Genomic DNA, 21,588 nt, shown 5'->3' with positions numbered 1-21,588 from the left:
AGCAAAACAGTGAGTTTAGTTGAACTTTCGCAGTTGCTCTATTCCCATTTACAACCGCGTAATTGATAGCCTGTAGTTTGAATTGTGCCTCGTAAGCACGTCTCTTCACTGGTGCCATTTTTGGGGGATACCTACCAGAGGCGTGGCGGAGGTAAGCGTACATACTGTACGTATTACGTAATGTCCTCTGATTGGTTTATCGCTGCCAGCGTACGTAGTGTATGTATTACGTCCCTGTGTCAGCGGGAAACGGTCCGACAGTCAATCGAGCGGAGCGCTTAGATTTTTGGAACTCAGTGCACACACAAGGCGCACCGGATTATTAGGCGCTCAGCCGATTTTTGAGAACATTTAAGGCTCTTAGGTGCTCCTTATGGTGCGGAAAATACTGTACCTTATTTACTTATTAGCTTTTTTTTTTTTTTTATACCCTTCTGTCTTTTTCTTTTTTTAACGTGACAACATGCAGTCATGTGCAGCCAGAAAGGTAACCTGTAATGTGTGTATGTTTGTGTTGGTGTTTGTGTTCTGCAGTAGCTAGTCTGTGTAGCTAGTGAGGAAGAAGAAAAAAACTGGAATGTGGATGGAATGTGTGTCTTAGGTTAGTTTCCTGGGGCTGGTTCACGTTTATAGCTAAATGTAATGGAATTAATTATATATGTTAATATAAAATATGACCTTCAGTGTGATTGTTCTTTGTAACTTGTACTTTGTGATGGACAAGCAGACAATGAGGAAAGTCTTTTTCATAATTTCACACATACATAGATGTACGTTTTGTTAAAAGATCCAAAAAAAGCAAAAACAAAAGTAGAATTTTCTTTTTGACATTTTCTCTTTTTTTTTTTTTTGCAAATACCATATTGGCTAAGGAGACAGTGTTTAAATGCAGGCAATCTGCTTAAAGATATCTAAAATGTTTCTAGTGGTTAGCATGTTCGCCTCACACCGCCAGGGTAGGGGTTCGATTCCCGCCTCCGCCTTGTGTGTGTGGAGTTTGCATGTTCTCCCCGTGCCTCGGGGGTTTCCTCCGGGTACTCCGGTTTCCTCCCCCGGTCCAAAGACATGCATAGTAGGTTGATTGGCATCTGGAAAATTGTCCGTAGTGTGTGAGTGAATGACAGAGTGTGTACGCCCTGCGAAGGGTTGGCACTCTGTCTAGGGTGTATCCTGCCTTGATGCCCGATGACGCCTGAGATAGGCACAGGCTCCCCATAACCTGAGCTAGTTCGGATAAAGAGGTAGAAAATGAGTGAGAGTGAGAGAGTCATTGAATCGGACACGAAACCCGTTTCCGTCCGTAGCCAGGTATCGGCTCTCAGAATGTCCATATTGCTTCTTTTCTGGAGGCAGAATAAAAACCCTCAAATGTAAATTGTGTCCCTTTTCACTAATGGGACTAACCAGGCTTTAAAAAAAAAACTAAATCTTTAGTTATAATTACAATATGTGCAAAAGAGAAACATATTTCAAAATCTGTTTTATTCGCTGCATAGAATTTAGGCTTAACTGAATCTGTAAGCTAGAATATAAAGATTTATTGATTTTAACTTGGAGAGATTTAAACTACCCGATATTTACAGTAGCTTTGTAGCTGATGAACTACATTTGGGGGTAAGTGGGGAATTGTGTTTATTGTATTTTTCACTTTATCTTTTTGATTAATCGCTGTGATTCATTCATCATGCTCTTCTGTTCCTCGTAGATAGTGTAAGTAAAGAAATAAACATGACCTACAGTTACTGCTGCTAGACATGTTAAAGAACTCATGTGACGGAATAGCTACAAGACAACTAACAAGACTGGGTTTTGTACTCGTCAGGGTAAGGGGCGAGCACGCAAGATCGGATATCAGTCACCGTCGCCTCCGGTGAGTCCTCGCTCTCCGTTTGCCCCCGAGATTATGGAGGAAAGCGGAGACGAGGACATCGTCAGAGACGCCGAGGTGACGGAGCAGCAGAATGTCGCCATGGAGCAAGAAGAAAAAGTGCTGACCGAACAAATCGAGAATCTGCAGAAAGAGAAGTGAGTGTGCAGTCAGGAGGAAATGATGATAAATGTTGAAGTGGTATATTTGACAAGCTGAAATGTTTCTCTCTCTGTAGAGAGGAGCTGACCTACGATATGCTGTCCCTGGAACCTCGTGCATCTGATGACGAGACTTTGGAGTCTGAGGCGTCTATTGGGACGGCTGACAGCTCTGAGAACCTGAACATAGACTCTGAAGGTGCCGTCTCTGATTTCTCAGGTATGTTTTACAGTTATTTAGGGCTTTTAGAATTCCAGTGTTCAAATATTAAATAATAAATGTATGTAGATTTAAAGGAGGATCAAAAAAAAAACCCACAAGCCTTTTATTATTTTGGTAGAGAACAGATGCTCCCCCAAATGGTAAATTAAAAAAAAAAAATACTCCTGCTACATTCACACTGTGAATGGCTTTGTTTAGCTATTTTATATCCATCATGGAGAGCATATCCTTAAGCTCCTTATATACAGCAGAAAGGTTTTTTCTTCTTTGCACACTGATTATTCTACTTAAAAAGTGTTGCTAACGTACTTTTCTGAAAATCTGCTTCCTATGAAACATAAAAAAACAGCTCTAAATAAATGCAATTTATCACAACGTGTAACTATGTATATATTTTATTGTGTCTAAAATAGTGTATATTTAACGGAATAATATAGGGCTTATAATGTCTGGCTTAAGCCTTGAATACTTGTACATGTTACAAAAAGTCGTAGTGTGATTATTATTATTATTATTATTATTATTATTATTATTTACAGATTTTTTTCATGTTCTATTATATCCCTGACCACAATATGCTCCTTTGCCCTTTAGAAAAAGGCCCCACGTTAGCTGCCACCCGGCCCAAGAAATCCCAGGGTAAAAGCAGACGGACCCTACGTAGACAACCTGACTCGCTCGACTCTGTGGACTCCTGCTCCACCGTTTCCTCCGTCTCCTCATCTTGTCCACAGCCTCCTGCTTCATCTCGCCGACCTCGGTTCCGATTCCAGTCCAGTCAGGACTCAGCTGAGCAGGATGGTGTCGACAGGCCCCAGTTCAGCAGCCGTGGCACTTTCAACCCCGAGAAAAGCAAGCAGAAGCTGCGCAATGCCAAGCACTCTGCTCAGACACCCGCAGATGACCAGGAGCACAACAGAGACGCAGACCTTCAGGCACAGCAGTTAGTGTTATATGGCACCAACGAGTTCATGGTGTGAAGTAGCTGCTCATCTTCCGTCATTAGCTTATTCCACAGCTCCCAAGGCTACGTTCTCAGCGCCAGCAGAACAGTCCCTATAAGTGCCATGGACATAAAGGTTCAGTAGAAGTGTGTTGGAGAAACCCCGCTGAGAGAAACGGGACAGATCCCAGACTGATTGTTTCAGTTATTGAGTCCCAGATTAGAGAGGACCACAATCAGAAGGAGGACATAATGGGGGGAAAAATAATGTGATTGACGGGGAAAAAACGTTGATCGCTTGGCTTCAGGCGGCGCTCCTCAGCCAGGAGACAAGGCCATCCATAGTGCAGACTCCATGAACTCGAGATAAACCATTGGCTGCTTTTGAAGTTTACACTTTATAACCATGTTAAGCAGCGTGCTCTATAATTGTGTATGTATTTCACTTTCTGGCTTATTTAATAAATTTTAATTACGTGAGATTATATATATATATATATATATATATACATATATATATATATATATATATATATATATATATATATATATAATCTCTCTAAATATATTATGTGACATAAAATGTACAAAGCTGGAACACCAGTGAATTTCTGGGTTGTTAAATTCTTATATTTATCTTTTTGCCTGTTATGAACACTTTGGAAAGTGTGAGGTGAGACAGCAGCTGCGAGTGTGCGAGAGAGCGTGTGGATGTGTGTGTAGAATTATGTGAAAACCACTTTGACATTTTTGAAGTTTTTCGCTGCTTTTTGTTTTCAATTGGACGGGAATCTCGGCTACAAAGGGACCAAGCCAACTGGTGTTTTAATGCCAGAGGATCCCAGCTGAATGAAGACTGTTTAAAAATCACAACCTACTGTATCAGTAACCTCTTAACAGCCATCCGTTGGTTCTATTGTCCTACTGTTTTCCTTTTTACTTCCGCATCATCTAATTGTTGACTAAAGCATATATTACATGCCAAACACAAAGCATGTGACTGTTTGCTCAAATCACTGATCATATTATTGAATTTGCCTGTGCAGTGTTTGCCAAAGCCGTCCAGTACTCTCACGCTGTTCTCTCTTGTTAACCCACACTGTTTACTCCCCTGTATAAAGACAAATTTAGGCTCAGCCAGTATTTGGTACACACTATTGTAAACCATTAGATATTGATTACATTTGCAGCATTGTCCTCACAGAATCTGCTGTCTTTATTAAATGCTAGCTGTAAACTTCTGATTACAGTCTGTTACAGTGTAACGCTACATGACACATTGGGAGTAAGTCCATGCAATCTAAGGTGTCTTCTGCTAAACCCCATCTGTCCTCACTGCGCTATTTTATCTTTCCTCACCTACCCGAACATTTCCATCGGTTTGGTATTATTCAGGCAAAAGGCCCACATGCCGATCACGACGGCTTTTCCTCATTTACACGCAGGTGGAAAAACGTCCCATTGTATTAAAGCATATTATCTTGTATAGTATTTGACCCTCTGATCTGTCGCCTCAGCGCACTGCACAGTCCTGCCTCAGCAGTGGGTTTTGGTTCTGTTACGCACATGTCAGTATAAAGTGCATTTAAAGAACTGTTTCTTATCACAACACCAGACGATAATGTCCGTGATTGTAAGAGACTCCCCCCCCCCCAGCTCATTAAAATGAAAGCTGTTAAATGAATGTGTACTTTTTTTCTCTTTTCTCATGGTCACTGTGTTGTGTTCAGTCCTTTACTTATTTACTAGCGCTAGCAGATAACTGATCTATTATTTCTTTTAGATGGTAGTAGAAATGTCATTTATATTAAATACAACAGAACAATTTGAAACAAAATGTTAGATAATTAGAGATTTTTATTGGAGTCAGTCCATAAAGCTTGTAGATCCTGAGGAAGAAGCTTTATAATGGAATGAAGTCAATGAGGTTCAGGACTAGAAATAAATCGTTTCTTAATAAACTCTAGTCCAATATTGTGCCTTTATTTGTTGTTATAAAAAGTCATGTGCTACATAATCGTCTGGGTTTTTAATATAAGGGGAAAAATGGACTGGTGTGTGTATATTTGTGTGTGTGGGGGGCATACACACACATCTTTGGAATAGTAGAGACAGCTAATAAAATGGCGCAGGTGTCTGAGTAAATTCTGAGGCGAGGAGGTTTTTGTTTGTCGCTCCCTTGTTTAACCTGACAAACCGGACCTGAGACACACGTGTCGCTGAGGGATGTCGTCACTGCAGGCTGCAGCGCGCATGCGCGTTACGTTGCTAAGGGGATCTCAGAGGCGAGTATGTGACGGTTGGTTGCGCGCGCGCACCTGTTCGTACCTGAGGAGGAATTTAACACAATAATAATAATAATAAACAACGATGTCGGGTTTCGACAGCAATCCTTTCGCCGATCCTGTGGAGGTGAATCCTTTTCAGGTAGAGTTTTTAATATTGCTGTTATTTAATAAATGTTTGTTTATGAGTGTGAAACTCTTCTCGAGTCAAACCTGTACGGTTGGTTTATAGAGGCCTGGTGTGATTGACAGCCAGGCGACCAATCAGGTTCGAGTACACCGACTGTAACCCAATGATGTGCTGGGGGGCGTTTCTGTGTTGTGTGTGTGGGGTTGTTTGTTTATTTTTTTTAACGTAAGCGATAAATTGCACGTAATATAATTTGATTGTGTATTATAGGAACTTGTAAAGCGCTTCAGTGTGTGATTGAGTAATGTTCCGTTTTACACACAGCTCCTGCATCAGAGCACAATAACATATGTATGAAGCAGCTCAGGTGTTTCTACACAAACGACCCAAAGCTCACAGGCTTTGTTTATCATTGAGTTTTAATGGTTATGTTTATGGTTGTGTCCCTGACAGGATCCCTCAGTGACACAGGTGACTGTAGGGAGAGACGGTGTAGAGGAATACAACCCTTTCTCAAACAGAATCCGGGTGAGACTGAACACACACACACACACACACACACACAGACACACATACACACACATACACACACCAAGGTGACTGTAGGGAGAGACGGTGTAGAGGAATACAACCCTTTCTCAAACAGAATCCGGGTGAGACTGAACACACACACACACACACACATATACACACACATACACACACCAAGGTGACTGTAGGGAGAGATAGTGTAGAGGAATACAACCCTTTCTCAAACAGAATCCGGGTGAGACTGAACACACACACACACACACACACACACACACACACACATATACACACACATACACACACCAAGGTGACTGTAGGGAGAGATAGTGTAGAGGAATACAACCCTTTCTCAAACAGAATCCGGGTGAGACTGAACACACACACACACACACACACACACATATACACACATACACACACCAAGGTGACTGTGGGAGAGATAGTGTAGAGGAATACAACTCTTTCTTAAACAGAATCCGGGTGACACTGAACACACACGCTCACACACACTCACTCACACACACACACACATACACACGCATTTACAAACACATACATATACTGTACACACACATACACACAGGTGACTGTAGGGAGAGAGGGCGTAGAGGAATACAACCCTTTCTAAAACAGAATCCAGGTGAGACTGAACACATACACACACATACAGTATATATATATATGAGATGTGGTAGCCTAGTGGTTAAGGTGTTGGGCTACCAATCGGAAGGTTGGGAGTTCGATTCCTACGTCCACCAAACTGCCACTGCTGGACCTCTGAGCAAGGCTCTTAACCCTCAATTGCTCAGTTGTATAAAAATTAGATAAAATGTAAGTCGTATATATACACTAATATATATAGTACTAGTACTATACACAGGCAGTGTACATTATGTGCACTGTGGGTACAACAGTAACCGAGAGACTATACAGTGTATGTACAGATAAAATACATAAACGTATGTAAGCAAAAGTAAGTATAGAACAGTTTGGATGATATCGACTTGGGTTGTTATTTTTTCACAGTCTGATTTTAATGACTTATTTTATACCATTAAAAAAAGTGACACCTCATGCTTAGGTTTCATAGCCAGCGGATAGTTTTCTCACGCCACCGCACACTATTATTAAAGTTATGATGTTTATATATAAGGTCAACTGAAATCCAATTGCAAATCTTTTTATAAAAATGTTTTCTGGACAGTTTATATCTTAACGAAATGTCTATTGTTCTTTAGTGAGGAAAAGTCACAATATTATTGTGCAGATAAATAGGTATTTATTTATCTATTTATATTTAAAATCGGTTTAAAACCCCTGTCTTATACAACGAGAGGTTCAGCGTTTAGCTTAAGATATCAGTGTCTGAGCTGACTCTCTGCCGACTCGGTTGCCAGGTTTAGTTAACCGTCAGTGACATGGTGATGTGCTTCAGCTTGTCATATATTCATACAGGATCTGATCTGATACTGGTCTATTTTTCTAAGCGCTGATATTAACACTTACATAGCATCACTTTGGCTACTAAAAATCTTTGGTATGGTTATTATATAAAAATAGAAAAGTATATTTAGGATTAGGGTTGCAAAATTCCGGGAATTTTCAAGGCTGGAAACTTTCGATGGGAATTAACGGGAATATATGGGAATTAACGGGAATATATGGATATAAACTGGGGAATGAAAAAAAATTCAGCGTTGCCTATAACAAGGAACTTGAATTTAGTTTTAAAAAAAATCTTGCAGCATAATTTTGTTTAAAACAACAAGATTTAATGCAATTTAAGTACCCTGCATTCCTCGGTCACTTGCACACAGCACACCGCTTACTGGAGGGCCATCGAGGCCACACCCCCTGCATGCCATAGAGGCCACACCCCCTGTATGTACTTGCATTCTTCCATAAGATGCACAGTAACACTTTATTTAAGGGTCATTTAACTTGTTGCTTATTAGCATGAATATTAATAGAATATTGGCTATTTATTAGTACTTATTAAGCACATATTAATGCCTTATTCTGCATTACCTTATTCTTCATTCTTAATTGTACCCAATACCTAAACTTAATAACCACCTTACTAATTAGAATAGATTACAGCAATCATAGTGAAATATGTGCATTACAATTATTAAGTTTATTATGTTTATTGCAAGCATAATAATGTTTATTATGCTTTTGCGTTACTCAATGAAAGAATCAATTAAACTTACAATTAATACTTTCAATTAAATCAGTCAAGGCGTAATTTTTAAAATTTTGCTTATGACCAAACAAAATGTTCATTTATGTTTGTATATGGTATAGTGTATATACATTTCCCTATATTTCCAAATAATTCCCATAAATTCCTGTAAAGCTTCCAATCTGGAATATTTCCAAAATTCCCCAGATTAAGTTCCCCTTGGAAACTTTCCGGAAATTTACCGGAAACTTTTCGGCCCTTTGCAACCCTATTTAGGATACACATTCAGTTTGCATTGAACATATTCTGCAGATTTACTTTTAAATAAAATACGGGAAAATCTTTTAAACACTACAGCAGTTAACAGTCGAGGCGAAGACTGTGTGGGTTGTGTCTTAGAGGAACAGTTGGCTAAAGGTGTGTTAGAATAGATAAAAGGAATGACGTTGGTTAAAAAGCCTTAGGCTCGGAAATGCACACCCTGACCTTTATAAAGGAGGAGTGGAAGACAGGCCCAGTTTCACATCAGACACTGGACAGGTTTCGGAAACATTTTAAAGCAGCTACTCAGGCCAAGCATGGACGTGACGAAACATGTAGGATCATTATTTATCCTCATATTGTTATTAACATTAACAATGTCGGATGTAACGGAAAAATATTCAAAAAATATTTCACAGAAAAATATTCAAATTATCAACTGGAGATCATATTTCCTGTTAAAAACCTTAAATATAGAATATCTGCAGTGCACTTTAAAGTCTGGAGGAAATTACCAATGGGCTGTCCTGTCATATACGGTCATATAATTTACATACTGGAAGCTGATTGGCTTTTACATCTTATGATGCAAGCAAGCCTTCATTTTTCAACTCCTAGGTATATTTTATTTATTTTTATTTTTATTTTCTGCACACACAGATTTAAACTCCCTTTTCTTTTAAGATATTAAAAGTGAAATATAAGTGTTACTTTCTAGTTCACTAAGAAAAGAGTGTAATTATTAAGACTTAAAATGAACCAGTGATAGAAACGAATCTAGAGGAATTTTTATCGACGGAAAGGAAGACGTTTGTGAATATCATTTTGTCAGTTGTTGGCTGCTCTTAAATTTTGCTAACGCATGAGTTAATAAATTATAACCTCCCATTTTATTGAGAAATAAAAACCAATCCTGATCATTTACATTACAACAAAGGCCTCGCATGTTCTGTCTTATGTTCTGTTTTCTTTCCCCTCTCTCTCTCTCTCTCTCTCTCTCTCTCTCTTACTGACTCTCTCTCTTCACTCATTCTCTCTCTCTGAAGGACAATGCCACCACCATCCCTTTCTCAGCCGGATCTCAGCCCGCTGTTCTGCAGCCCACACTGGAGCCCAGTCCTCAGGTTTGTTCACTGCCCTTTCTCTTTTAGATTAGATTACATTAGATTAAATTCAATATTGTCATTGCACATGGGTATCGCATTGTTATAACTGTTATGTTATGTTTTCTCATCAGTCTCTCACCTGTCAGGAAACGTATGGCATAAGCCCTTTATCCCGAGTGACTTACATTTATGCAACTGAGCAGTTGAGGGTTCAGGGCCTTGCTCAGGGGCTCAGCAGTGACAGCGTAGTGGACTTGAACTTGAACTCACAACCTTCTGATCAGTAGTCCAACACTTTAACCACTGAGCTACCACTTAAAGATGATACAGTGATTAAGACAACTGAAATCCCCGGTCCACCATGCTGCTATTGCTGGGCCCCTGAGCAAGGCCCTTAACCCTCAACTGCTCAGTAAAATGAGATAAAATGTAAATGACTCTGGATAAGGGCCTCTGCCAAATGCCATAATAGTAAAGTGATACAAAGCACTAACAAAGAGACTCCTTAAATGTTAATCAAGCATAATAATCTGCACCATATCAACAATTCTACACATTTATTTATTTTGTTTGTTTACGAAGATCGTCCACCATTCAAGTGCTTTAGCAAGTTATTAGTGTCGAAACTATAACCTATTAAAACCCACACATTAATATATACCTGTTGGAGCTGCTGATAGAGAGGATTACTTAACACTCTCTGACCAATCAGCATTGAGAATTTGTAACCCACTTGGATACGGTTGCGTGTTGCGCAGGCCACAGCGGCGTCTGCGCAGGCCGAGCTCCTCAAACAGCAGGAGGAGTTAGAGAGGAAAGCAGCCGAGCTCGAGCGCAAGGAGCAGGAACTGCAGAATCGCGACGCTGGCAGGGGTGAGACAGCTACACACACACACACACACAGTCTCATACACACTCAGTAGTGTGTAAAAATCATAGCAATCATACTGAGCTTGTAATGTTTGACCATTTGATTACAGGTAAAGAAAACAACTGGCCTCCGCTGCCGAGGTTTTTCCCAGTAAAGCCGTGTTTCTATCAGGATTTCGACGAGGAAATCCCACTGGAATACCAGAGGGTCTGCAAGATGATGTACTACCTCTGGATGTGTACGGACATATTTTCTTATATCTCACTGTTCCTCATACTGCATCACTCATGTAGTCATAAACAAGTCATCACTGTGGTCTGCGTCGGTGCGGTAAACACGGTGCTACTATTTCATCAGATTTTCTTTATTTGAAGTCTTATTTACTCCCCATGACTGTTCCTATGATCCTCCTTTTGACCATCACTATGACCATCCCTATGATCGTCCCCCTGAATGTCTCCACGACCATCCCCTTGACCGTTCCCATGATCCTCCCCTTGACCATCCTCAAGACCGTTCCCATGATCATCCCCTGAATGTCTCCATGACCATCCCCATGACTGTTCCTTTGATTGTCCCCCTGAATGTCTCCATGACCTTTCCCATGATTGACCCCCCGAATGTCTTCCTGACCATCTCCATGGTCGTTCCCATGATCGTCCACCCTGAATGTCTTCATGACCATTCACATGACTGTTCCCATGACCATCCCTATGACCATCCCTCGTCTCCATGACCATTTCCATGATCCTCCCCTTGACCACCCCATGACTATTCCCATGATTGTCCCCCTGAATGTCTCCCTGACCACCCCCATGACGTTCTCAATGACTGTCATTCTCACTGTCTCCTGAATATCCATGTCCATGACCATATCCATGACTGTCCCCTAATCGCCCCCTGAATGTCCCAATGACTGTCGTCCTGACAGTCCCCTGAATATCCATATGTCCATCTCCATAACCGTCCTCTGAATGTCCCCATGACCGTCACCTAATCGCCCCAGAATATCCCATTGACCGTGCCCATGATCGCCTCCCCGATTGTCCGCCATACTGTCCGCCTTACCGTCCCAATGACCATCCCTATAATCGTCCCCTGACTGTCCCCCTTAACGTCCCCCAACTGCTCATTTTTAAAGCACATTTTTACCAGTTTTATACTTTCTATTCTTTTTAATAATGTTTAAATATTTGTTTGTGCTTTTGTGACGTCCATACAGTTTGTGCTGAAATCATAAAACGATGATTTAACGAAGACGAATTTAATGAAGTTTTTTTTTCCCGTAACTTGGAAAAAAGTGATGAAATGATTTTGTTAAAGGATAGGAACGTGAGCTCTGAGCAGAAATTTGTTCGCCGGGTTATAGTCAGGAGATAACGAATTTAAATCCACTTTAGGGAGATAGGCTGAGCTCTCTGGGTGGGAGGGACCTACTCTCTGTCTGCTGTCAATCACAACAGCCCTAGATAGTAGGTGTCTGTTAAACGGTGAATGTGGACGAGGACAGAGCTTTTTCCTCCCAGTGTGTTACTCTGCTCTGTCATGGGGCATCAGTATCAGTGTGTAAAGTGTGTGCTACAGTAGTCGGCTTTATGTCTCAGAGCTAACAGGTGTTGGCCTTCACCTTCCCCGGCTCATGTTAGAAGAGAAAATTTACTGGTGCATGGGATTTATATACGAGAAAAATGGGTTAAAATTATATATATTTAAAAAAAAAGGTTTTTTTTTTTTTTGGAATGTTAAATACCGTACTTTCCGCACTATAAATGTATTACATCCCTGTGTCAGCGGGAAACGGTCCGACAGTCAATCGAGCGGAGCGCTTACCAAAGTCGCACGACAACATTTTTACAGATTTTGGAACTCCGTGCACACACAAAGCGCACCGGATTATTAGGCGCACGGCCGATTTTTGAGAAAATATAAGGCTTTTAGGTGCGCCTTATAGTGCGGAAAATACTGTAATTGTAATAAATGTTTAATGTTTGCTATTGTTGTTTATTTATTTATTTATTTATTTATTTATTTGCTTTTGCCTATTCTGATGAAAGCTACATTTCTGGAGTTGTGAATCTGAATCTCGGTGCTCTGTAGATCACTGTGTGACCCTCTTCTTGAACCTGCTGGCGTGTTTGGCCTACTTCATTGTGAATATGCAGAACGGCGTGGACTTCGGCCTCTCCATCCTCTGGTTTATCCTCTTCAGCCCTGCTGCCTTGGTGTGCTGGTACCGGCCGGTATATAAAGCCTTCAGGTCGGTCCACTGCATTAAACCTCACTATAAAGAGAGAAACATTACAGTGTTGTTAATGTACGCTCTGTAATTATATACACACTGTCCTGTAACAACACACCAGCATGGGATTACTTCTCACACACTTTGAAAGCAAATCCATTTCGATGTTATTTACATGGATAACGAGCACTAATATTGATCCTAAATGAGCTAAATACTGCAGATAATTGATCATCAGCATTATTTCTGTCGTCGTTTTCCAGCCCTGCTTCCATGTAAAGGTGGCAGTTTGCTTTCCATTGTATTTAGTGGCTAATGAATATTTTAGGTATATATTGTATTTCTGTTGTAAACGGAGTAATTGATACTCGATCCGCCGCAGCCGAAACAAAGGAGTGTAATCTCGTGTTCTTCACAGGTCCGACAGCTCCTTCAGTTTCTTCTTTTTCTTCTTCATCTTCGCCTTTCAAGTGGCAGTGTACATCATCCAGAGTGTCGGCATCCCCAACTGGGGAAACAGGTGAGTGACTGCACTTTGATATGAGTACTTCGAGATGTGTCTGTCTGTGTGTCTGTCTGTGTGTCTGTCTGCGTGCCTGTCTGTCTGCGTGCCTGTCTGTCTGTGTGTCTGTCTGCGTGTCTGTCTGCGTGTCTGTCTGCGTGCCTGTCTGTCTGTGTGCCTGTCTGTCTGTGTGCCTGTCTGTCTGTGTGCCTGTCTGTCTGTGTGCCTGTCTGTCTGTGTGCCTGTCTGTCTGTCTGTGTGTGCCTGTCTGTGTGTCTGTCTGTGTGCCTGTCTGTCTGTCTGTGTGTCTGTCTGTCTGTGTGTCTGTCTGTCTGTCTGTGTGTGTGTCTGTCTGTGTGTGTGCCTGTCTGTGTGTCTGTCTGTGTGCCTGTCTGTCTGTCTGTGTGTCTGTCTGTCTGTGTGTCTGTCTGTCTGTCTGTGTGCCTGTCTGTCTGTGTGCCTGTCTGTGTGTCTGTCTGTCTGTGTGTCTGTGTGTCTGTCTGTGTGCCTGTCTGTCTGTGTGCCTGTCTGTCTGTGTGCCTGTCTGTCTGTGTGTCTGTCTGTCTGTGTGTCTGTCTGTGTGCCTGTCTGTCTGTGTGCCTGTCTGTCTGTGTGTCTGTCTGTCTGTGTGTCTGTCTGTCTGTGTGTCTGTCTGTCTGTGTGTCTGTCTGTCTGTGTGCCTGTCTGTCTGTGTGCCTGTCTGTCTGTGTGCCTGTCTGTCTGTGTGCCTGTCTGTCTGTGTGCCTGTCTGTCTGTGTGCCTGTCTGTCTGTGTGTCTGTCTGTGTGCCTGTCTGTGTGTCTGTCTGTCTGTGTGTCTGTCTGTCTGTGTGCCTGTCTGTCTGTGTGCCTGTCTGTCTGTGTGCCTGTCTGTCTGTGTGTCTGTCTGTGTGCCTGTCTGTCTGTCTGTCTGTGTGTCTGTCTGTCTGTGTGCCTGTCTGTCTGTGTGTCTGTGTGTGTGCCTGTCTGTGTGTGTGCCTGTCTGTGTGTGTGTCTGTCTGTCTGTGTGTCTGTCTGTCTGTGTGTCTGTCTGTCTGTGTGCCTGTCTGTCTGTGTGTCTGTCTGTGTGTCTGTCTGTCTGTGTGTCTGTCTGTGTGTCTGTGTGTCTGTCTGTCTGTGTGTGTGTGTGTGCCTGTCCGTGTGCCTGTCCGTGTGCCTGTCCGTGTGCCTGTCCGTGTGCCTGTCCGTGTGCCTGTCCGTGTGTGTGTGTGTGTGTGTGTGCGTGTGTGTGTCTGTCTGTCCGTGTGCCTGTCCGTGTGCCTGTTCGTGTGCCTGTCCGTGTGCCTGTCCGTGTGCCTGTCCGTGTGCCTGTCCGTGTGTGTGTGTGTGTTTGTGTGTGTGTGTGTGTGTGTGTGTGTGTGTGTGTGTGTGTGTGTGTGTGTGTGAGGGAGAAAGAAAAAAGAGAAATGTTTGTGTGTGTGTGAGAGAGAGAGGGGGGGGGTGTGATGTGAAAGAGAGAGATGGTGTGTGTGAGAGAGCGACTGAGAGAGAGGAGGAGGGAGTGTGTGAATGAGAGAGAAAGTGAGTGAGTGAATGTGCATGAGAGAATGTGTGTATGTGAGAGAGAGTTTGTGTGTGTATGTGTGTGTGTGTGTGTCTGTCTGTGACTGAGGGTGTGAGGGTGTGTGTGTGAAAGAAAAAAGAGAAATGTGTGTGTTTGAGAGAGAGAGGGTGTGTATGTGAGAGAGAGAGAGAAGGAGGGAGTGTTTGAGACAGAGGGAGAGAGAGAGAAGGAGGGAGTATTTGTGAGAGAGAGAGAGACCAAGAGAGAGGGAGAAGGGAGGGAGTGTATGTGAGAGAGAGAGACCAAGAGAGAGAGAAGGAGGGAGTGTTTGTGTGTGTGTGTGTGAGAGAGAGAGAGAGAGAGAGAGAGAGAGAGAGAGAGAGAGAGAGTGTGTAGGTGAGACAGAGAGACCAAGAGAGAGAGAAGGAGGGAGTGTTTGTGAGAGAGGGGGGGGGTGTATGTGAGAGAGAGAGACCGAGAGAGAGAGAAGGAGGGAGTGTTTGAGAGAGAGAGAGAGAGAGAGGTGAGAGAGAGGGAGAAGGAGGGAGTGTTTGAGAGAGAGAGAGAGAGAGAGAGAGTGTGTATGTGAGAGAGACCAAGAGAGAGGGAGAAGGAGGGAGTGTTTGAGAGAGAGAGAGAGAGAGAGACCAAGAGAGAGAGAGAGAGAGAGTGTGTATGTGAGAGGGACCAAGGGAGAGGGAGAAGGAGGGAGTATTTGAGAGAGAGAGATAGAGAGAGAGAGGGTGTGTATGTGAGAGAGACCAAGAGAGAGAGAGGGAGGGAGTGTTTGAGAGAGAAGGAGGGATTGTTTGAGTGAGAGAGAGAGAGAATTATAACCTGTTACTGACCCATGTTACAGTTAGACATTGAAACCCTGTGACATGGAGTTTGTACCTGCCTTAACATGAGCATGTATAAACCTGTGACATGGAGTTTATGCCCTGCCTTAACATGAGCATGTATAAACCTGTGACATGGAGTTTGTGCCCTGCCTTAACATGAGCATGTATAACCCTGTGACATGGAGTTTGTACCTGCCTTAACATGAGCATGTATAAACCTGTGACATGGAGTTTGTACCTGCCTTAACATGAGCATGTATAAACCTGTGACATGGAGTTTGTACCTGCCTTAACATGAGCATGTATAAACCTGTGACATGGAGTTTGTACCTGCCTTAACATGAGCATGTATAAACCTGTGACATGGAGTTTGTACCTGCCTTAACATGAGCATGTATAACCCTGTGACATGGAGTTTGTGCCCTGCCTTAACATGAGCATGTATAAACCTGTGACATGGAGTTTGTACCTGCCTTAACATGAGCATGTATAAACCTGTGACTTGGAGTTTGTACCTGCCTTAACATGAGCATGTATAAACCTGTGACATGGAGTTTGTACCCTGCTTTAACATGAGCATGTATAAACCTGTGACATGGAGTTTGTACCCTGCCTTAACATGAGCATGTATAAACCTGTGACATGGAGTTTGTGCCCTGCCTTAACATGAGCATGTATAAACCTGTGACATGGAGTTTGTGCCCTGCCTTAACATGAGCATGTATAAACCTGTGACATGGAGTTTGTACCTGCCTTAACATGAGCATGTATAAACCTGTGACTTGGAGTTTGTACCTGCCTTAACATGAGCATGTATAAACCTGTGACATGGAGTTTGTACCCTGCTTTAACATGAGCATGTATAAACCTGTGACTTGGAGTTTGTACCCTGCTTTAACATGAGCATGTATAAACCTGTGACTTGCTTCTCAGCTAATCAATAATCATTATTATATCTGTTGAAATTCTACCCGAATCCCAGCGGTTGGATCACCTCCATCTCCATGATTGGAATCAACCTCACAGTCGCCGTGTTCATGATGATCGTGGCCGTATGCTTCACGATCAACGCAGCGCTCGCAGTCATCTTACTGAAATTGGTGAGTCATGCACGAGTCAGTCACGCTGTAGATCACCATCATACAGTAGATCAGCCTCAGGGACGGAGGCTTGGAGGAAGTGCTCACCAGTCACATGTCTGCACTTATGACAAGAAGGTTAACGTCCCTAAGCTTCAACCGGACTAAAGCGGATGTGAGGAAGGACGATCGTTCTGGCAAATAAATTAGTGTCGAGTGATAAAGTTTAGATCCCTCGTTGTTTTAGGAAAGAAAAAGGAAAAGATTTGATCAGCCATTTATTATCAAAAAGGTGCATTTTTCGAAAAAAGAAAAAAAAAATCGGAGACAAAAGCAACAGAGAACACCAGACCTCCTCACTCTGTGTGCATCTACAGATCTGAGATCAGACGCTGATGTAAAACACAAATCCACACAGACACGCTTCGGGTTTTCTCACGAATGAATTTTTGACCCTGTGGTGTACATACTTTTGCACTCACTTCCCACAGAAATACACAGTGTATACACAGTGCTCAGCATAAGTGAGTACACATTTATTGTTATTAACCTAAGAATGTGGTCACCTAACATCTTTAGGGGAAGAAAATAATACATTTAATTCAAACGAGAACAACAAATTCATTCATTCATTTTCTACCGCTTTATCCGAACGGTCACGGGGAGCCTGTGCCTATCTCAGGCGTCATCGGGCATCGAGGCAGGATACACCCTGGACGGAGTGCCAACCCATCACAGGGCACGCACACACTCTCATTCACTCACACACTACAGACAGTTTTCCAGAGATGCCAATCAACCTACCATGCATGTCTTTGGACCGGGGGAGGAAACCGGAGTACCCAGAGGAAACCCCCGAGGCACGGGGAGAACATGCAAACTCCACACACACAAGGCGGAGGCGGGAATCGAACCCCCAACACTGGAGGTGTGAGGCGAACGTGCTAACCACTAAGCCACCGTGTCCCCCACAACAAATTCAAGTAAATCTAATATTTTTTAAGGCCTCCTGGATTTTTAAGAACAGCAATTAATTCTTCTAGACACCGAACGGAGAAGTCGATGACATACAGCTACATCTATCTTTATCCATTCTTGAAGAACAAACTCTTTCGGATCCTGGATGCCGGACGGAGAATGACGTTCTTGTCTTTTTTTTTTTCAGAACTCCACACAAGCGTTCTGCTTGGCCACTGAAACACTTTAATCCTGTTCTTCTCGAGCAGAAAGAAATGAACCAGTGACCTTTCGATGTACGTTTTGGGTCAGCTTCCCAACACCACCAAGTTTTACTGCGAGCCCAAACCGTTTGGAACCCATCAGAGCTAAAAATCATTCATCTTTGTCTCATCATCCAAAATATAGAGTCCCAGTAGTCTTCTCCTTTGTCAACATTAACCCTCGTAAAATCCAAATGGTCTTTTTTTGTGTTCCTGGACTTCCGTTGTGGACGTCTCTCATCACCAAACGCTCTTTATTACGGTAGGTGTTAACTTGCTTGGACGACCCGGACATCTCAGCGAGTCTTCCACAAGTCCACCTTTTCTGAATTCAATAATCACTTTTTGTGCGAAGACGTTATTTTCTATCTCACGTAACATTCTCGTGACATTACTTTTCCACGCGGTGCCTTTTTAATGAGGATGAGGTTCCCTTTTGAGTCCGGTTCCTCTTCCTTCTCCCTCCTTCCTCATATAGTCTCAGGGAGTTTTTACCTTGCCTACTTTCTCTGCCTCTGTAAAGCTGCTTTAAGACAACGTACGGTGTTAAGAACGCTATAGAAATGAACTGAATAGAGTTTGGTCAGGATTATACAGGAGTGGATTTCCTCTCTTAAACGCCGATGGCTTAGACTCATACAAGTCAATTCCTGATATTTATATTAGAATAGTTCCAATGTTGCCTTTAGTACCGATTAATCTTCCTTAAAGCCAATAAGCCCAGATATCTCATTGTATACGATCTCGTAGAAAGTGTTAGTTTAAAAGCGAGCTGGTGGAGGTTTCTCTGAGAAATCTCTCAGCATGTACTCATTAATGCTGAGCACTGTGTATAAAATACAAACGTGATGCACACTGAAAGATCTCCGCTGTAATTTCTGTGTGATTTTTCCCCACACAGGTCCACGCTAAGTACAGGAGAACAGGTGCGAGTTTCCAGAAGGCACAGCAGGAGTTTTCTCAGGGCGTCGTGACCAACAGAACCTTCCAGACCGCCGCTGCCACCGCCGCCTCCTCGGCTGCTCGAGGCGCCTTCCAATAACACGGTGCATTCGGAACAGTCCATCGCTCATCTCCTCCTCTCACAAAGCATCACCTCTCCTCTGTGTTTAAGTTTTTTTTGTCTGTTCGCTCGCTGAAGGAACGTTCTCTTAGGGATACTGTAGAGGTCACTAGTGAGAAAAGCCTACATCATCATGTGTACAGTAATTAATGCACATTCAACACTTTCTGATTTTCTTGGTTATAGCTTTTAAAATGCTTCCCCCCCCTCCCCTCGTGGTACCAATTAGTGCTGGACGATACGATGTAAATATCACGATTTACAAAACACACGACATACATGGAGTATGTACATGCGGTATCGCTAACCAACTCGTGTCTACTCGTACGTTAGTGTTGTAGCTTTTAAAACAATGCTTCACCTAATGTCTACAAAAACACATTTATTTTCGGAGCCCGGGGAAGTGGTGTCTCAAGTGGTGTTAAGGCTCTGGGTTGTTGATCGGAGGATCGGGGTTCTAGCCTCAGGACTGCCAAGCTGCCACTGTTGGGCTTTTGAGCAAGGCCCTTAACCCTCCCTGCTCCAGGTGTGCTGTATCATAGCTGCCCCTGCACTCCGACCCCAATTTCCTTAGTATATTTGTAGAAAGAATTCCACTGTGCTGTAAAGTATATGCGGTGGTGATAATGGCTTCCAGGCCCCCAATTCATATTCAGTTCATTTATAGATCAGAAAATTTTTAGATTTACGGTTTTAAATACGTACAAGATGCATCAAATACACAGCCTTTTTTTTACTTTGTGATCATAACGAGTAGACATGATATCCACCATTAATTATTTTAATAAAAAATTAAAATTATTAATAAAATTATTGTGAGTTTATTATGATATAATATCATCATATCATCGTATCGCCCAGCACTTGTGCCAATAGTGTAAAAAAATTCACTGCTCACACTTGTCTACTAGTGATGCGCGGGTCGTTTTTTTTTCCAACCTGCAGGTCCCACTTTTATGAAATTATTGACCCGCCCTGCAGTAAAGTGACAATTTCTTTACCTGCCCCAACCTGCCCCAACCTGCCCACCGGGTCCCGAAAGGTTATGAGACGACCCGCGCATCACTATTGTCTGCGTTCCCAAACAACATTTACATTTATGACATTAATCAGTCTCCTGTGTCCATAGTGACTTCTAGACGTTCTTGTAGTCAAAAATACATTACAGTACATCTTTTATGAAGTCCACTAGATCTGACCCCAAACTGCTCACCTGAACATTCCCCCACCCACCATTCAGAGCTCTCCTCTGTCACACAACAGCTCAAAGCAGGAGCTTAATATGACACATAAAGCCAGCTATTACAGAGAGACACACTCAGACAATAACTTGGCTGTTTGCCCTCTTCCTCATACACCAGCTCACAGATGCATACAGTTGGCCACAGTCTGTGATTGACAGGAGAGAGCACAGCACGCCTTCCCTTCCAACCCGAGAGCACGGCTGATTTTGTTGTCTAGTTTCTCGGCCGTCGCGATGCTCCAACTCTGTTTATTTGAAGACGGTTTTGTATTAAAATGTCCCCCAGGGTCGCTAATTTTATCTGAACAAGTCCATTTTCAGCGGGTAAAATAGTTTCGCAAAAACGAACAAAGCACTCACACTGTTACAGCGCATTTAAGTGCATCATATGAATTTTTTTCTTTAAATATGTGGCTGCTAAATTGGTGTCATTGCATGGAAACATTGTGAATGTACGGTGAAGGTAAATAGTGATAAATCAGAGCATGATGCACAGGTAAAGCTACCGCTAATTGTATGCAATTCAAACCTAAATGATTGAACTTCTTTTCCTCACATCGGCGGAAAGGCAAACCACGTTAGGATTCGCTCCAGTTTGCTGAAAAACCACGATACACAGATCACACACACAGTCGCCGGACGGACTGTCGCTCCGCATATTTGACATTTTCTGCTTGCACCGTCATCACGTTATAGACGTCCTGTTCTTTCGATCACAAACATTTTTTCAGTGTTTTCAAACTATCACCGAATAAAGTCGTATAGTCTGATTTATTGTAATGTTTCTAAACATCAGAAATTGATATTTTATGTACAGATATTATTTAAGCTCATTTGAAATTCACATCGATTGTTTGTTTTTGTTTGTTTGTTTGTTTTGATGATGTGGAGTTCATCGTGTAGTGAAATATTTTATCGTCACATTTATTGGGTGTAAAATAAAAAATGGTTTTATTTTAAGACGCATTTGTTTTCATACCATATCAGTACCACGTTTCGTTTCAGAGTGAGATGCTGTATTGGACCAGCAGTGGGCAGCGTTGCACTTAAAATACGGTACACTGACCTCCAGAACAATGACCATCTTCAAAATCATCCATTTATTCTGAAGGATCTTTGATTCCACTGATTCACATTTCTTTGAACACTTGTGCTTCTTTTCCACCGAGGCAGTTTGAGTGCTGGTTCGGAGCCTACATTAGAACCGGCTCTGAACCAGGAAATGTGGTTCTTAAGTAGCACCAAAACGTTGCTGGTCTGAACTTAAGAACCGCTTCTGTTAGCGCATTTGATAATGTACCTTAAGTATACTAATGTTTAATACACATTTACTTT

At 42.4% G+C, this 21,588-nt stretch overlaps 2 protein-coding genes across 10 annotated transcripts in view; both read left to right on the top strand.

Moving 5' to 3' along the window:
- The window catches only part of myo9aa (myosin IXAa), a 105,723-nt gene extending 101,081 nt beyond the window's left edge, over positions 1-4,642 (top strand). For all 9 annotated transcript variants that reach the window (XM_047810374.1, XM_047810381.1, XM_047810373.1 and 6 more), the window contains 3 exons: positions 1,823-2,025; positions 2,106-2,248; positions 2,846-4,642. In XM_047810374.1, the coding sequence (XP_047666330.1) occupies positions 1,823-2,025; positions 2,106-2,248; positions 2,846-3,231 (732 nt within the window). In that variant the 3' untranslated portion in view covers positions 3,232-4,642. The remainder of the gene's footprint in view (positions 1-1,822; positions 2,026-2,105; positions 2,249-2,845) is intronic.
- Positions 4,643-5,446: 804 nt separating this feature from the next.
- scamp2l (secretory carrier membrane protein 2, like) lies at positions 5,447-21,213 on the top strand. Its single transcript, XM_027153180.2, has 9 exons — positions 5,447-5,621; positions 6,063-6,137; positions 9,633-9,710; positions 10,451-10,565; positions 10,673-10,801; positions 12,661-12,820; positions 13,221-13,322; positions 16,631-16,748; positions 18,849-21,213. The coding sequence occupies exons 1-9, from the start codon at positions 5,565-5,567 to the stop codon at positions 18,987-18,989; spliced, it is 975 nt and encodes a 324-aa protein (XP_027008981.1). The 5' UTR covers positions 5,447-5,564; the 3' UTR covers positions 18,990-21,213.
- The last annotated feature ends 375 nt before the right edge of the window (positions 21,214-21,588 follow it).

Source organism: Tachysurus fulvidraco, chromosome 2 (assembly GCF_022655615.1).
Source record: "Tachysurus fulvidraco isolate hzauxx_2018 chromosome 2, HZAU_PFXX_2.0, whole genome shotgun sequence".
Taxonomy (NCBI): domain Eukaryota; kingdom Metazoa; phylum Chordata; class Actinopteri; order Siluriformes; family Bagridae; genus Tachysurus; species Tachysurus fulvidraco.
This window is presented reverse-complemented; position numbering and strand designations above follow the sequence as displayed.

Bases quoted from the DNA above. Each gene is read 5' to 3' on its own strand.
- scamp2l (XM_027153180.2), top strand. From the start codon at position 5,565: ATGTCGGGTTTCGACAGCAATCCTTTCGCCGATCCTGTGGAGGTGAAT. The intron at 13,323-16,630 runs GTGAGTGACTGC...CCCGAATCCCAG, and splicing joins ATCCCCAACTGGGGAAACAG to CGGTTGGATCACCTCCATCT. The intron at 16,749-18,848 runs GTGAGTCATGCA...TTCCCCACACAG, and splicing joins CAGTCATCTTACTGAAATTG to GTCCACGCTAAGTACAGGAG.